The following is a 16,993-nucleotide window of genomic DNA, read 5'->3' on the forward strand; positions in this document are numbered from 1 at the left end:
GCCTCAGTCCCTGCGTACAGGGGCTCAAACTCCAGAAACCCGGGACACCCAAGAATAAATCCCAAGGATTTGTTTTCCTTTTGGGCCTCTGAGCCATAATTCTACCCACTGGCAGAAATACTCCTCCTGTTTTAAGGCTGTTAAAAACCTAGTCTTAAAATCACACAGTTGGCAGGTCACCAGGATCAAAACCTGGTCGTCTGGTATAGCCTTATAGAAGAATTTCAAGTAAGCCGTGGGAGAATGCTCCAAGCTGAAAAACAACATTTTCATGCACGCACGCATGTGTGTGCATGTGTGTGCGCGCGTGCACACACACACACACGAGTACACACACCCCTGCAGGAGCATGCGTGCACCGGACACCTGCCCACACAGCCACAAGAACGGGCCTGGCCGGACATCAGAGATGGCGGGGGATGCGCCCTCGTTCCAGCCTCTTCCCATGTCACCCACTGATCCCACTGCCCCGTGAAGTCTTTCCAAGGTGCCTATTGGGCCCAGGGCCCCCTCCCTCTTCCTTCATAACTGAAATCCTTCCCCCAAATGTCCTTGCAGTCTGCATTTGGACTTTCCGTAACTTTGCCACACTCACTGCCCTCCTAACTGTCGCTCCCTGACCTGGGTGTAAATCTCTTCTGTTTCTGACTTGCTTGCTTCCTACTTCCAGCTACTGTTATTCCTAGTGTCAGAATCCAACATCCCACTCTGTTACAAGTTAATCGTACCACCACGTGGATCGGAATAAGTTGTCTGTTGTTCCCCCTGCAGCGATCACAACAATTCTTGGCACACGGCAGGCAATTAATCAGTACGTGCTCGTTGAGAACTGATTTGCTTTTATTTCACGTAGCCGTTTGACCCTAAAGAGCTAGCGTGACAGGGCACAGGATAAATATGGTATATCCGCTAATCCCAAACTCCCAATCCATTCCTCCCCTACCCACCCTTTGGAACTATATTCAATATCCTGTGATAAACCATAATGGAAAAGAATATGAAAAAGAATGTATATATGTATAACTGAATCACTTTGCTGTACAGCAGAAATTAACACAACATTGTAAATCAACTCTAATTCAATAAAATAAAATTTTAAAACACATGGTGTATCCACATCTGACCTGTTATGTAAGCCGTCTTGATGGGACCCTGGTGGCTCTGTGTTATCATCATCAAAAGACCATTATTATTATTATTATTATTATTATTTTGGCGGTACACAGGCCTCTCACTGTTGTGGGCTCTCCCGCTGCGGAGCGCAGGCTCAGCAGCCATGGCTCATGGGCCCAGCCGCCCCAAAAGACCATTATTAATTCCATATATGCATCACTTGAATAAGAGTCCCTGCCCCCAGGAATCTGTGATTGGGCAAAACCACCACCATGTAATGAATGACTATGGGGGAAAAGCTTAAATAGGTAAGTTGGAAAGGAGCTTCCCTGGAGGTTGGAGAAGCTGATTTATCAGCAGCTCTCGTTTCCAGAAAGCGACCGTACCTGAGGGAGCCCCAGTGTTCTCCAGCTTACAGAAAGCACCAAGCCCCTTAGCCCGACATCCAGCCCAGAGTGGGATGGGCAGAGGAGCTAGCCAGGCTGTGTATGAATTTCTGCTTCACTACTTACCGCCTGTGACTTGGGACAGGCACTGCCCTCCCCGAAACACACCCGCAGCCCCTAAATGGTCATGTCACCACCAGCCTTTCAAGATCATCGTACGGAATAAACAAGGTAAAATTACAACACGCAGCTTGACACTCAGCAGGGAAGGCAGGTACACGGCTTCCCTCCGATCTCCTCTTTTGAATAACCTTCCTGCTACTCAAATGGCCCCGGTAGCATCACATTGAGGAAAACTAGCTTATGAGGCAACTCACACCTGCTCCACCCTCTGTTGGCACACAGGTCGCATCGAGCATCTCCCGACTGTGTTAACAGGACCAGCGGCCGGGCTGCCATGCGTGTGCACATGTGCACGGCGCGGGTGAGGTGGTAGGGGCGTGAAGGCGTCATGATGTTCTTTCCTTCTCACCATGTTCCCCCCAACAATGTATCAGTCTTCAATAGTGGCTTCACATGGCCAGGAATGTCCAGGAATTTACTATTTCTAGAAATTTCTGAGGCATCCCAAGACAGGCCGAGGACGAATTCTCACAAGGTATGTATTCTCCATGGGGGTAGCATTATTTCACTCTGCTTTAAGGGCAAGGGCGAGGGCAGTCTGTTACCCTGGCCATGAACTTAATGTGAGATGACACTGGATCCAGGTCCAGAGGAAACAAGCCAGTTGTGCTATCGGATCAAAGGTTTTCAGGCAGGATTCCTGGTGGGGCTGAGCAGGTGAGAATGTATACAGTTGTCTGTCTCAGAGGATTCCATCTCAGACCAGGAGTCTGTGTGATGGGAGGTACCCCGGTGATGGTGGGTCTGGGCAGAGAAGCTGGAAGATGACACAGAACCGCTCTACCGAGGAACGCTCCTCCCTCGCTTCTCGAAGGAGCTCATGTTCCTCTGGAAAACTCTTACTTTACCTTCAAGGCTCAAGGAAAATGCCACCTTCTCCACGAAGCCCTCCTGCCTTGCCTGCTTCCAGCTACCGCACGTATGAGCAGGTACCACAGTGACGCGCCTCCCCAGCTCCTCCACAGACTGCTTCCTCCTGCATGATCGCTTCTCATGTGTCTCACGATTCCAAATACCGTATGTATGTGTCTGCTGCTTCTGTTAGTCTGTTTTCACTCTAAGACTCCAAGCTCCCTGATGGCAGGGGCTGTGCACCACTGTGTCCCCTGTTCCCAGCACTGTGCCTGCATCTGGGGGGCACTCACGACACTTTGTTGAAGAAATGAACAGATGTGAGCTCCTCAGGGATCTGCTGTTCCTCCAGCACCCAGCACGGTGGCGGGCCCAAAGTTATCACACAGTAAAAGGCTGAATAAATAACGGCTGGGTTTTTTTAATGATTAAGTTTTTTTCAAGTTTGCTATCAAGAATAGGATGTATATGGGCTTCCCTGGTGGCGCAGTGGTTGAGAGTCCGCCTGCCGATGCAGGGGACACGGGTTCGTGCCCCGGTCTGGGAAGATCCCACATGCCGCAGAGTGGCTGGGCCCGTGAGCCATGGCTGCTCAGCCTGCACGTCTGGAACCTGTGCTCCGCAACGGGAGAGGCCACAGCAGTGAGAGGCCCGCGTAACGCAAAAAAAAAAAAAAAAAAAAAAAAAGAATAGGATGTATAAATATGCTATCCTAGTTAGCACAGAACTCGAACTGAATAGAAATCTGAAGATGAACAATTAAGAATTTACGTAAAAATCCAAGATATGTTCTAAGCCGAGACCTGTTTAGTCTATTACACTGATGGGCACCTTCGTTAGGGTCCTAGCGAGGTGTCAGGGAAGGATGCTGAGGGAAAGAGCGGCCTGGAGAATCGAGGAGGGAGCCCTGCTGCCTGGGAGGGACCTTGGCTGTGTGATATCATCCGGGAAGGCTCAGGTGTTGAGAGCACTCTGCTTGTCACATCATCTCACTGTCATTCCCACGTCCCACGAGGTGGACGGGTCAGGAGCTCGAGAAGGAAACTGAGACAAGAAGCCCAGCAACTAAGGTCACAAAGTGAATCAGCAGTGGAGCCAGAGTCCGGATCGGGTTGGTGGACTCCGAGTCCAGGGCTCTTCCCACGACACCCACCAGCGGTCAGGCCAGCTCTCACTCGACCTCTGTGAGGCTGCTACTACCTGCAGCTTCTGCGGTTTCAGCGTGGAGCATCCCCTGGGCCCAGATTAGTGTCAGTGAGGACAGCTTCCTTGGGGCAGGGTTTAAAGGTTGACTATAGAGTCAGGCAGATCCCACCACTGGGATCTCAGGTAGGTTCACTGAACCACCCTGCGGCACAGTTTCTTCATCCGTGAAATGGGATGACAGTAAAATGCACCTCCCGTGCTTGCTGTGGGATTAAACAAGCAAGCGTTTTCAAAGCCCTCGGCACAGGCGTTGTCCGGAGCGTCTTGTTATAGTGGTTAGAAGTGACTGGCTCAGATGTGGGCGCAGGCTGCCGCCACACCCAGCCTTCCTCTGCCCTCTCTCCTCCTGCCTCCCAATCAGAGGGCAGGGCTCTGCAGGGAGAGGTCCAGCCAGCAAATGCAGCCTGCCCTTGGCATGCAAGCCTAGCCCCGTAAAACCCTCTAACCAGAAGCAGCCACTGGCTCTGCCGTCCCGAGGCCTTCTGTCCCCTCACAGGGGCTGGTTCTGTGCCAGGTCCACACCCTCTGCCCCAGGGTCTCTGTGAGCAGGTCCCATTCCCAAGGGTCCCCAGGCTCTAGCTCAGGGCCCTTCCCAGGAGGGAGTCCAGGAGAGCTGAATGGGACAGATGCCTGCACTCCAGGTTTCCTGCTTGGGAGACACCGAGGACGGGGTTTGCTGGGGCAGGAGAAGACAGGGGTCTCCAGGAGAGACCCTAGCACTTGAAATGTGCAAGAATGGCACCAACGGAAACCACCTCCCCCGTAGATGCAATAATTCCAGGCATCTGGGGAGGAAAGGCCCAGGACTGATCACAGCTCAGCTCATCAAAAGCTGGTCCTGGAGATCCTGGAGGGCCAATAAGCCATTCACCCTGAGACCTCGCTCACATCCTCCCCAGCTGTCTCCTGCAGAGTGTGTGTGGTGGTGGGGGGGGACCTGAGCCTGCAGGGAAGCGTCTCTTTGATCCCTGTTGGCCCCAATCAAACATCATTTACAAGTTAGGTTCTGAGCTGTCCCCAGAGCGAAGGCTTGGGCTAAGCCCTCCCTCGGTGGATGAGAGCCAGGGCAGTTAAAGTTTACATTTGAACTCTTGTCAATTCTCGGCCTGACCTCCAGTTTGACATCCTCTCTCTCCTTGCCTACTAACTACAATCCCCCTGAAAGTTTTGGGCTTGCGTGAAAAGGAAACCACAGGCCCGGCCCGGCCCGGCCCAGCCCAGCCGGCAGCTGGCAGGCTGGGTAGGTGTAACTCGACCTGCTCTGTCCTCAGGCTAAGGCACACCTGGCACACCTGCCCAGAAGTCGGATTCTGGTAAGAGGATAGGTGAGTGAGTACCCAACAGCTGTGGATTCAGGACCGGATGCTGAGCTCACTGTACAGAGCCTGGGTCTCCTGGGGTGGGGTGGGGTGGAGCAGAGGAAGGGAGCAGGGAGGATTCCATGTCAAGGCATGGTGGGGTCACCTAGCAAAGGCTGGTGGAGGAAGAAGGGTGTGGTGCGTTCAGGTAAGGGTGCTGGGACCAACCAAGAGATTTTCACCTCTTCTGCCATGGGGCTGGGGGGCGCTGGGGGGAGGACTTAACAGTAGAACCAGTGCAACTATAGCGGTCCTCAGACACACCCCGTGTGGACCTGGAGTGGGTTCTGAGCTGGGGTGGCAGTGGTGGCAGCGGGGTTAGGGGAGGTCAGGAAGGCACCCTCCCCTCTGCCTTTGCCAGGGCCAGGGACTCAGGACTCGGCCCGGGATCCCAGCACAAACAGGAATTCCCACAGGTCCCTGAATAGACCTCTGTTCTCTAGAATATTCTCTGTTCGTGAATTGGTTCCTCTTACAACACCCCCAGGCCCACCAGTCAGCTTAGCAAAGTGACTCCAAGGGTCCCAAGTTGGAGGGCGGCAGGACAGGCTTCCGAGGGGCTCCGGGTGCTGGAGGTGCCCCCCCTTCACCAGGCCTTACCCACTGCTCTGCTCTGACCCTGAGCCTGCGTGGGCAGAACTGCATTGGGTTCCCTCCTAGGAACCTCGGGGGAGGAGCACAGGGTGCAAGTCAGGGGTCTAGGGGCTGGGGGTGTGGAGTGGTCACAGCAAGGGGCATCGGCCTCCCGTTCAACTCCCCAGTCCCCAACTTCCTTCAGCCCCACAGGTCCGAAGGGAGGCTGAGGGGAGGGAAGGTGCACACCGGGGTGGGAAGCTCCCAGGAACACCAGACAGCAGCAGCCCTCTTCCCCGGGTGGCTGGAATTCCCTAATCCTCTCCTGGAAGCGCGGTTTCTAAGTCGGCTGGCGAGGTCCCAGGGCTGGCCACGGTCAGTCACTGCCTCTTAGTGGGGAGCCTGAGTGCCCGACCCTCACCTTACAGGGCCGGTCTCTGTTCCCCAATCAGCCGGCTCTCATCCCCTCCCAGAGTAGGGTCCCGGGTTTCACTTCTCCCTGAGGGATCCAGTCGGCTGTGGCGTCATAAATTCAGCCCGGCGCCCACTCAGGTCTCAGCCTACACCTCCACCACCTCCCTTCACCCCAGAGCTTCTGAGGCCGGGGGAACCCGGCTAGGGGCGAAGCCCCCTCGCTTTCCACTCCCCAGGTCCCCAAGACCCCCGGCCCCACCACACTGCAGGGAACCAGGGAAGTTCTGTCCAGTCGTGCTATTGTCCCAGGTCCGTCCCGGTCCCGGGGTCGCACGCCCCCTGTTTTCCTCCCCCTACCGAGATCCCTCCGCACCCCGACCTCCAACCCCAAGGCCAACAGGCCAAACGCTCGGGAGCCAGAGGTTCAGGTGGCGCTGCCGTCCCCTAGGTCCGCGACGCTAGGGCGGTCAAGACCCTCCAGCGTGCGGACCCCCCCCTCCCCCGCAAGGCTGCGGCAGCGAAGGGCCGGCGCGCGGCGGGACGCTTACCTGCGGGAGAAATTCGTCCTTCCCGCCCTGGGCAGGGGCAGATGCAGCATCCTCCCGGCGCAGCGGCCCTCGGCCGCCGGCAACCCCGCGCCGACGCCGCGCCCGCCCGGCCGACCAGCGGAGGTCTGAGCGCGGCCACGCGGACGGCCGGAGACCCGGGACCAGCCCTCGCCCCTCGCTCCCTCCTCCCCCCGCCCGCCCGACTCACCGCTCCAGCTGCACTTAAAGCGACAGAGCCCCACTTCCCGTCGCCGCCTCGGGTCCCGAGCCCCGACTGCGAGCGGGCCCTTTAACGCCCGGAGCAGGTAGACAAAGAACCGCCGCGGCGCGGCAGTTCCGGGGCTCGGGGGCCGGGAGGTGCCGGCGGCTGGGGCCTCGGTCTCCGCCGGGCGGCTGCGGGTCACATCCCCCTCCTCCCCCGCCCCCGACGCCGGCTGCGGGCCACCACCACCCCCCCCCCCCGCCGCGGGTCGACCCGGGCTCTTCCTCGGGCTACGCGGGCAGACGCGTGTGGGCATCCCAGGTCTCTGGGGACAGGGGGCCCGCGTGCGCTGGTGGGCACGGGTCGGGGAAGCTGGACCCTCCCCGGAGGGCTTCCTCCCAGCTCCCTCCTGGCCCCTTTCCAGGCTTTTAAATCAGACCAAGTAAGAGCCCGGGATCAGTACAGCGCCTGCAGCAAGGTCGGCGGGGGTGCCGAGGGGGTGAAGGGCAGACGGGGTGCAAGAGCCAGGGGCTGCTCAGGAGCTGTCCTCCTTACAGGGTGGGCGACCTGAAAAGTGCTGACCACTGACGGGGGGCGGGGCTCACCTTCCTCCCGCGGGGGGCGGGGGTGGGGGACAGGGCGGCGTGCACGTTGGGGCTGATTGTGGGGAGAAAGCACACCACGCAAGGGTCTGTGCCTGCATCCAGGAGGCATTTTCGGTTCACTGATCAGGAAGAAAGAGGTAAAGATTTTAGTGCAGAGTAAGAAAAAAAGTGGGATCAGTGGGAGGGCTCTCCCACAGAGCGTCTCTCCCCTCAGGGAATTCCTGGTAACCCCCCCCGCCCCCCCCCCCCCGCTCCCCGTTGCGGAGGGAGGGGCTGCACGGGGGCTGCACTGCTGCGCCCACCTTCTTCCAGCCCATCCCTGCTCCTGGGAGGGTCTGAGTGTGTAAGGTCGCTCCCAACCCCAAAGTGACCCGGGCAAAGGGGAAAGACTGTATCTTAGATATGGACAGATTACATCCGCAATTTCTTAAAGCAACAGAAACAACGCCAGCAATGGAATTTTTTTAAAGGCCCGAAGGCCTGAGCTTGAACCACGGAGCAGCAGTATCTCTGGGTTTGGGCAGCGTGTGTGACAGCCCCACGCAGAGACCCAGGCCAGCGTGTTCCCCTAGGCCTCTCATCTCCCAACTTCGGCGGCCCCGGCTGTTAAGGCAGAGGAGAGTCACACTCCCCCAGAGCCCCTCCACACTCCCCACCTTCAGGGAGGTGTGGACGGTGCTCTGAGACCCGAGCATGGCCCTTCTCCCTAAAAGCCCGCCTGGCTCTAGTCCTCTGAGTGCCCAGCGCCACTGACCTGGGGCTGCAGCTCTAAGGGGTGAACCGCAGCTCTGGAGGGCGGGAAACCTCTCAGAGGGAGCTCTGTCCTGGATCCCTGAACAGACTGAGTTGCGGAGGGGTCTGTTTCTGAGGGTCCATGTGCTGCGGCCAAGTTTTCCAAATATGCTTTGAGCCCAAAGGGGAGTAAAGAGCTGCAGTGATCCCAGCACCGAGCTGTCAGGCGACCCCCTAGCATGGCAGGGAATCGATTTCCATTCCCTTTACTGTCTCTGAGTGGTTTGGGTGGTGAGATTCAGGAAAGGTGCACCAGGGTCCAGGCTGAGCAGCTGTGGGGGGGAATCCGAGGAATGCAGGCTCTGCAGCAGCGTCTCCCACCTCGTGGCCCGGGCCAGGCCCCACCCGGGCTCTTCTGTAACTTCCCTGCACCCCATCCTCGCCACCAGCCTACATGGAGGGTGAGCGGGATGGATCCTCTGCGCTGGGGCCCGCCTGGGTCATCTGGGGAACAGCTTACGCGGGACGTGCACCGTGAGGGATTCTCTTTAGCCCCAGCCAGCATGGAATCCCGGGTAAAATGACTTTGTCTCAGCCAGAGGAATGTCACCAGCAGGGGATGTTTTCCTCTAGATCTAGCTGTACGTTTTCCATCAGGTTTCCTCCTTTGTGGCTTTCTGGGCAGAGCCTGGAGGGAGGGAGGGAGGGAGGGAGGGAGGGGAGGCCTGAAGAGGGTAAGGCACAGGGGTTTACTTGGAGGACTAGATTTTTGTGCAGGGAACTGAGCCATCCGCTCCCCCCTCCCCTGCTGCCCGCCACACACACACCATGACGGCCTTCACAGCCCTGCTGAGCTGTGGGCCTCTCCCCCTGCGTCACACCCAGCCGCCGCCCACCCTCCCTGCAGCCCTCCCCTCCCTACATTTCACCCCCAACAGCGATGGGGGAACTGGCCAGAAAGAGAGCAAGCCAGCCAGCAGCTCAGCCCAGGGAAGGGGTCCCAGATTTCTGAGTCCCCTGCTAAGAGGATTCTGGGCTGGAGGATCTGTAAACCCCCTCCTCCTTGGAACTGGTTCCTGTCAGAACCCAAAAGGATCTGAGGTTTCCCTGCATAAGTTCCTCTTTCCTCCTCAAGGAGGAAGGTGGGCTGCACGGAGACCCTACCTTCCTCCAGCTTGGGACCCACCCTCCTGCTTGGTAGAGGCTTCCACAGGGTAAGGACAGGGTCCCTGGAGACTCTGCTCCTTAAATCAATAGCATGCAAATTAGCACCTGCTATTCCCAGCCACCAGGTCAAGGCGCGTTGGGTAACTGGACAGCAGTGCTCTGTGGGGGCTTCTGTGAAGACAGGAAACCGAGGCCTCTCGGGTCAGCAGCCCCGACCTCGCCCCTCACGGGGGTGTGGCCAAGTATGGGGGGCGTGGCCCAGCTGCTCTGACCACAGTGAAGGGCCCACAGGGGTGACTGAGCTCTTCCTTCTGGGTCCCAGGCTGCAGAGTTGTAGCCTGCGGCGGGGTGAAGGGGGAGACACCTGCTGAGAGGGAGCTGAGAGTTAGGCTCTTTTCCAGAAAGAAAACCCAGCCAGAGAGGAAAAAGGCCTGCATCTCAGACAGCCTCCTCTTCACAGCCCTCGGGAGCCCAGATCACGTGTGTCCCCTGTGCCAGGCCCAGCAGAGAGGCTCTTTACAAGGGGGAAACTGAGGCACAGGGAGGCCAGGAAACGTGCAAAGCACAGGACGGCACAGAGACTAACACGCACGCATCTTTCAGCCTGATTCCCTTCCCTACCCCTCGCCACACACACCTGGGATCTCAGTCCTCAGGGCTCTGGACCAATGTTCCGTTTCCAACAGAGACATCCGAGGAGACTGTGGGAGGCCCTGGTCCTCTCCCTAACGACAGTCTCAAGGCAGAGGGGCTGATTAGAGGCAAGAGAAGAAGAGAAGGACTTGCCAGGAAGGGCCATGTGGTCTGAGGTCCCGTCTCACCTGTCTGGGCCCTGGTCGCACCCCTGATTCCTGGTGAGCCAGGGAAGTGAGACCCCTCAGAAGACTAGGTACCAGGGCAGGCTCTGTCTCTGGACCGATGCCTACTCCCCTCTTTCCCCTCAGTTACGAGGCTGTTCCCTCCTTTAGGTAGGAAAGTCTCTGCCCCTGCACAGGTCTCGGCCAGCAGACGAGACCCTCGGCTCTCGGGGGAAGCTGGGCCCGGAGACCCCTGCACGTCCTGGCTGCGCGCACCGAGCTGGTAGCATCCGGGCAGACAGAACAAAGAGCGTTTCACCACACAGACAGGGGCGATGAGAGAGAGTCAGCCCAGAATGCGGGGGGGGCGGGGGGCGGTGAGTTAGCCGGTGTCCACACCGGTGGGGCCTCACGCTGTCCGTGGGGAATGACCTCACTACATCTCTAATCTCTGCTTTTACAAACCTACCCCCGGGTCCCCCAATGACCCCACTGAATTCTGGGGGATCATCTGTTGTGACCTTGATAGAAGAAATCTATAAAAATCATTCCCGGCCTCTGGGTAGCACATTCCCATCATAACATAGGATTTCATTCTCAAACAACCTAGCGATCTAGGGTGAGGCAGGTGTTAGTCTCCACCTGCTTTAGGGCATTCAAGCTCAGGAAGGTTGAGAGCGTGGCCTCAGGTATTCTGGCCCCAGGCACGGGAGCCGTGATGACGTGGGTCCCAGGCCAGGGGCTGTCGGATCCCCGGTGGGCTTCTTGGCCTCTCAGGGAGGCCCGGGCCTTCAAGGGCTCCCTGTGCGTGACCCTGGCGAGCTCTCTCGGCTCTGGACCCCTTAGGGCTGTGCCTGAGCCCCGCACAGACACGCTTCTCATGGCTGGAGATGTGGAATGTCAGAGCCGAAGCAGCCTTAGAGCTCCTCTGGCTCGGCGCCCAGGTGTTCGCGGGGAGGGAAGGTGGGCTGAGGAAGGGCAGCCCTTCTGCAGACCCAGGCCGCCTGGCTCTGGGGCGGTGCTGCCACTTCTTCCCAACTCCCTCCCCAGGGCAGCCTGGGCTCCAGGGGAGAGGTGGAGAGTGGGTGGGAGAGTGTGGGTCGGGCCTGGAGGGCAGATGCGTGCGTGGTGGGGTGTCCCAAAGCCCAGCCCCAGGTCCGGCTGAGATGTTCCTGGGGCAGCAAACGAGCCAGCTGGAGGAGGGGGTTGCACTCCCAGCTGTGTGCCTGCTTCCCAAATGTTTACACAACCTCTGAGGAGGCCTGCCTTCCCTGCCACCCTGCAGCTGGGAGAGGCGGCGTCCCGCCAGATCGCACACAGTGGGCAACTGTTTCACATCGTCCCAAACCTCAGCGTCTCTGTGTGGTTCTGAGAGCGCAGGACAGATGGGGCGGTGGGAACGGAGACAGCAGGAGGCTGCCCGCCCTCCACAGGGCCTGCCGGACCCTCAGCTGCCCCCGGGCAGACGCGAGTGTGTGTGTGAGTGTGTGTATGCGTGTGAGACCCCCGAGGACAGCGCAGTGATTTCAGGTTGGCCGAAGCACCCGCTGACCCAGGTTCCCCGTTCCTGAGCTGGAGCTCCAATCTCTGCCTCCCGCCCCACCCCGCCCCGCCCAGATGATCCCAGCAGCTTCCTTTCGCTGCCCCCTCACAGGAGCCAGGCAGACGCTTCGCAACACGCGTCTGATCTCATTGCTTCTCTGCCTGGAAGCTGCCTGTGGCTGCCCCTCACCTGTACTACCTGGCCCCTGGCTACACCCTGACCTCATTTCTGATCACCGTCTGTCTTGTTTACTCTGCTTCAGCCACACGGACCTCCCTGCATTTCCCTGAACACATGCCCATTCTTGCCCCAGGGCCTTTGCACATGCTCTTCTGGGCATCAATTACTGGAGAGTTTTCCCTGACCACGCTCCCCAACAGCCCCCACCCACACTCTGTCCCTCACCCTGCTTCATCTTCCTTTATGACGCACAGCACCGCCCGATCTACCACGTAGTTACCTGCTGGCCGGTTTGCCTTCTCTCTTTTGTATATGAGTTTAAGAACGATGCCTTTTTCTCCTGCTGTACGCCCAAGTGTCTGCACAGCAGGTCTCTAGAAGTACTTACTGACCATGTGAATAAGCAGCATGAGGTGGGCACTGTCATCCCCTTTCCCTTCAGACGGTGCGGCTAAGTCACTCATCCAGGGTCACGCAGGCCACAGCGCCAAACCGAGGATAAATCCGGGGCAACTGGCCTCTGGAGCGCCCCACCGACGGCGCCGGCCTATCTCTCAAGAACAGGAAACTAACCACAGGGACTGGAGGAGCCACAAGGGACGGGACGGCTGCTGCCACCCAGACCGCAGGGGCGACCGCTCGGAGCTGGGAAGGACCTCACGCGGGGACCATCGAGGAAAGGTGAGCACGGCACAGGGCGGCTGCAAGGGCTCGCCGCTCAGAGGGGACGGTGACAGGCAGGTGATAGCTGTGCCTCCTCTTCTCATCATACTCGGCGGGAAGCTGCGTCCTGGGAGCCTCTGCTGCCGGAAGTGCCACCGCCGGGCTCTGTCCTTGGGGACAGCATTGCTCCTGAAGTGCCCCTTTGTCATCAGACCCACAGGGGCTGAGACAGAAGCCAGACAAGGAAGAGGAGGCTGAGATTGAGAGGGTGGCCAGTGAGGAGAGGAGACAGGGAAGGGGCTGGACGGGGCTGAGCGGTCAGGAGCAGAGGGCAGCCGCGACGGTGGAGACGTGTCCCCGGGTCTGGCTGGAGACGGCCCACAAGAAGGAAGGGACAGGGCACAGGGCAGACCCCTCTTAATAGTTACTTATTTGGCTACGTGCGCCGGGTCTTAGTTGCGGCATGCTGACTGTTAGCTGCGGAATGCATGGGGGGGGGGCCTAGTTCCCCGACCAGGGATCGAACCCATGCCTCCTGCACTGGGAGCGCAGAATCTTCCCCGCTGGACCACCAGGGAACTCCCTGGACCCCTCTTAATACGAGCCGGCCAAGGCGGGCAGAGCAGGCGGGCTGGTGAGACATTGGTCCCTCCACCTCTCGGACGCTCTGCGGCCTGTGTGGCTGGCACACGCCCTGCCCTCTGCCAGGGAAGCCTCTTTGTATCCAGCCCCTCACACGTGTGTCTGCGTGGCTCTCCCCTCGCCCCCGCTCGGCTGCACGTCCCGCGCACTGGCTCTGTTTACCGCCTGCGCCAGCCCCAGCATCACCTTGTGCACCCGTCTCTCCGTGACCCTGACCTGTGGATTGGTGAGCACTTGTCTGTCTCTACCATAGCTGCCTGCCTGCGGTCTCTCAAGGCCTGACTCGTTCCGCCTGTTTTCCAAATCCAGACCTCAATGCATCTGCCTGTGCTAGCTCCATCATGGCCCCAACGTACGGGCAACAGCAACTCAGTCCTGCAGCCTCTCTGGGGCAGCCCGTGCACAGCTCAGTGGGTGGGTGCCCAGCCTGGCCTGCTGGCCTTTCTTCAGCCACAGTGAATGGTCCTTTGCTGCCTGGCCAGAGACATCTGATACCCCAGAGGCCAGAGCTGGCCCCTCGCGAGCATCCTGGGACAGCTCAGCCTTTGAGCCACGGTCGACAGAGCCTGTATTCATGAGGCGCGCGTCGCTCCTTCTGCCCTTGCCCTGAGCTCCCGGCTGTGGCCGCTCTGTGGTTTGCAAAGCACGACCCTATCCTTGAAGACAGAGCAGTCACTTAGGGGCCTTCCGGGAGGGGGCCTCCAACAGCACGGCCTGCTGGGTGTTGAGGGGAGCTCCTTCTGCAGTGGCAGTAAGGCCTGTGACCCCCGCCCCAAGCTTAGGGACACACATACTACACACAAATGGAGGCAGCGGGCGAGCTGGAGAGAGCACGGGACGGGGAGGGCAGGTGTCGGAGGCGCCCGGCTCTGCTCCCGTGCTGCCACTTTTAAGTTATGAGCTCCTGGCCAGCCAGTGAAGCCGAGTTCCACTTTCCTCGCTTGTAAAATGGGGAAAAGAATACCTGATTCACAGAGCTGTTAAGATTAAATGAGAGAGTGCCACAGAAGTGTTTTGTAAACCACATGTGCCGCGCAATTGTTAGAGAATTATAAAAGCACAAGTTACTACAGCACAAATTATACACACAAGTTCCAGGACGACCCCGAGTCGGGTAGCAGTCCCACTGCAATGGGGTGAATTTGGGGAGGCTTCCAGCAGGGGTGGCGGGAGGAACCGGGCACAGACAAGTGAGCGACTAGGTATCATCCTCCAACCCCCCAGCTGGGCAAGTCCCCCTCTGCAGGCGGCCTTCAGAGCGTTGGTTTTCTAGGTGCCGACCGAGAGAGGGGAGGTAGGTAACATTTGCCGAGCACTGCTGTATACCTAGCACTTTATTACGATGTACTCCATAACAGTCTCACGACGACCCTATTCCCATTGGACCAGCCCCACCAGAATGGACGCACAGCCTCCCCAAAGCCTCAGAGCTGGGATCTGAGCCCACTCCAGACTTGGGCTCTTCCTGTAATATCAGATTGCATGGAATTTCCAGCACTCCACGAGCCCAGCTGGCTCATCCCAGAACATAAGGTGTGTGGGTGGGGAAAGGAGGAGGCCGACGATGAAGGAGAAGAGACAAGTGGACAGGCAGGCAGGCGGGCAGGACTGGTGGGGAGGTGCCAGACCCGTCTCCACGGCTTCCGCAACCCTTATCCGTCTTGACTGTCAACCAGCTTGTATATCATCAAACTCGGGGAAAACCCGGCAGCTCAACTGTAGGTTACTAGGACACACCAGAGGGGCCCCTCCTCTGCCTGCATAAGTCGCCTTGGCAACCAGCACACATCCAGCTGCCCCTCTGGAATACCTGGCTCACTGCAACCTCCCAGCGACCCTGTTGGGTCTGAACAGACCCTGTGATTCCACCCCGCACACTCTCAGCAATGCTTTCACTATTCTGTTTTAGGAATGAAGGGTGTTTTGACAGCCACTGGCTCTCTGAAGCCATCCCCTCGCTCCCAACAGACCAGGAATCTGACTCCACAGCTCCTCCCTTCCCATCTTCCCTCTTTATAACTGATGTCCCTTGTATCCCACCTATGTCCCCTCTGCAGTTACTGTTCCCATAAACACAGACACAGCCGCTCTGCAGGCACCTGTGACTCTCAGTCTGCGTGAAGCAGCAGAAAACACCAGGATGCAATGCCCCTGGGAGCCGCCCTCAGCCAGTAACGACTGGGCGTCGAAAGATAAATATCCAGGCTTCCTGGCCCTCTGGGTGGGCATGTAATCCCCCAGAACCCCCAAGCCCAGCTGACCTCAACAGTGACCCGCACAGAACGCATCCTGCACTGGCTTCCTCCTCTCCCCGACCCACCTCCCCACCCCCATCAGTGCTTTCTGGAATCACCTCCCAAATAAACCACTTGCACGCAAATCTTTGTCTCGAGGTCTGCTGCTGGGGACTCCATCCCAGGACACACTTCATGTACAGCACACGTGTTTGAGTGAGGTACAGACAGCCCCGTTAGCCAGGTCACGGCGGGAGAGGACCCATGGTCACTCGCGCGGTCCTGTGTGCAATGAGTTTGCTACACGGCACAGCCACACGCCGGACCCGTGGCCAGTGGTCTCCAAGCCGCACAGGGGCACCCTTTGCCACACGATAGCACTGCATGAGCAGGCAGAAGGGGGTCAGGAGGCCGCCATCCTGCGTGGTGAACCACTTAGTGTGTCCTCCTCCCAGGGAGGCTCAGGAACGAGCACGGAGGTTAACACACACTTTTCCAAATACTGTCGCGTCTTTCAGAAGGTGCGTGTGACACCTTAGGGCCCCCAATGGCTAACATCTAACACTTACTATATACAGAGTAAACGTGTTTACTAATTCGGTGCTCGCACCAGCCTCACAGACTAGGGTGCCACCACTCTCTGCTTTTTCCAGACAAGGGAACTCGGGCAGAGGGAGAGCAGGCACCCACAGTGACACACAGAGCTCACGAGAAGAGCCAGGGCTCTGTCTAGCCGCGAGCCGTACTCCACACCACTCTGCAACCCCGCCGGTCCTGGCGTGCCATGTCGGCAAGGCTGTGCTCTGAGGCCGGGTCATTTAACTCTGCACCACAGGATGGAAAGTACCTCAAGACGGTGTAAAAATGCAAAACGAGATCACCCCCCTCAACAGAGTCAAAGCCCAAACTCTGTGAACTCATCCGTCAAGCTGAAGAAATCTCGTGGATACTCTAACAGCCCCTAATTAAGCCAGAGGCCACCAGTTAAATGAACAGAACCGTACGTTGAAACCAGAATAAATATTTCAGACCGACAGTTCTTCATACTTTTTAGAGCACTCTTACTCTTTTCCACTTGATCCTCCCCAGGCACAAATGATGACCTTTTTACAAATGAGCAAACGGAGACTCAGAGGGGCTGGGAACTTGCTTAGTGCCACGCTGCGAGCTAGAGGGGGCTCAGGAGGGAGCCCCAGCTGCTCAGATGCTCCTTCCCCTGCGCCCAGAGAAGGTCGGCCGAGGCCACGTGCATGAAGCTGCAGGTCACCGTTAGACATTACCTCCGAAGAGGCAACGGCCACTGTCTGCATCAACTACGCCTCACTTCTGCTGCTGCCGTGGATACCGCAGGCATCTTTTAGATGTGAAGCCCTTCAAGGGCAGGAGCTGATTCCTTCCTGAACTTGAACGCCGGGTCCTCCCCAGGATGGCCCCCTACCCCTCTGCCCCAATCCTTGTGTTCCATGGGCAGAAGCCCGGCCTGGTCCAGCCGCCCACGGGGTGGAATGCCTGCCACGTAACAGAGGAGACAGGGGCAGGGGAGGAAGACTCTCCTCCCTGCCCACTCACATTCCAGAGTTCTCTCTCTGTACAAA

At 58.4% G+C, this 16,993-nt stretch overlaps 1 protein-coding gene across 5 annotated transcripts in view; it reads right to left on the reverse strand.

Annotated features, from left to right (window-relative positions):
* NAV1 (neuron navigator 1) overlaps positions 1-16,993 on the reverse strand; it is a gene marked incomplete at its 5' end in the record, with an annotated part of 148,569 nt that overhangs the window by 55,659 nt on the left and 75,917 nt on the right. The window contains one exon of one of the 5 annotated variants that reach the window (XM_082648552.1): positions 6,634-6,740. The exons of the other annotated variants lie outside the window; for them this stretch is intronic. Coding sequence (XP_082504678.1) covers positions 6,634-6,683 — 50 coding nt within the window. Of the gene's footprint in view, positions 1-6,633; positions 6,741-16,993 lie in introns of those variants that run through there. 5 annotated transcript variants of the gene reach the window in all.

This window comes from Grampus griseus, assembly GCF_964374135.1.
Source record: "Grampus griseus genome assembly, chromosome: 1".
In the NCBI taxonomy this organism is placed as follows: domain Eukaryota; kingdom Metazoa; phylum Chordata; class Mammalia; order Artiodactyla; family Delphinidae; genus Grampus; species Grampus griseus.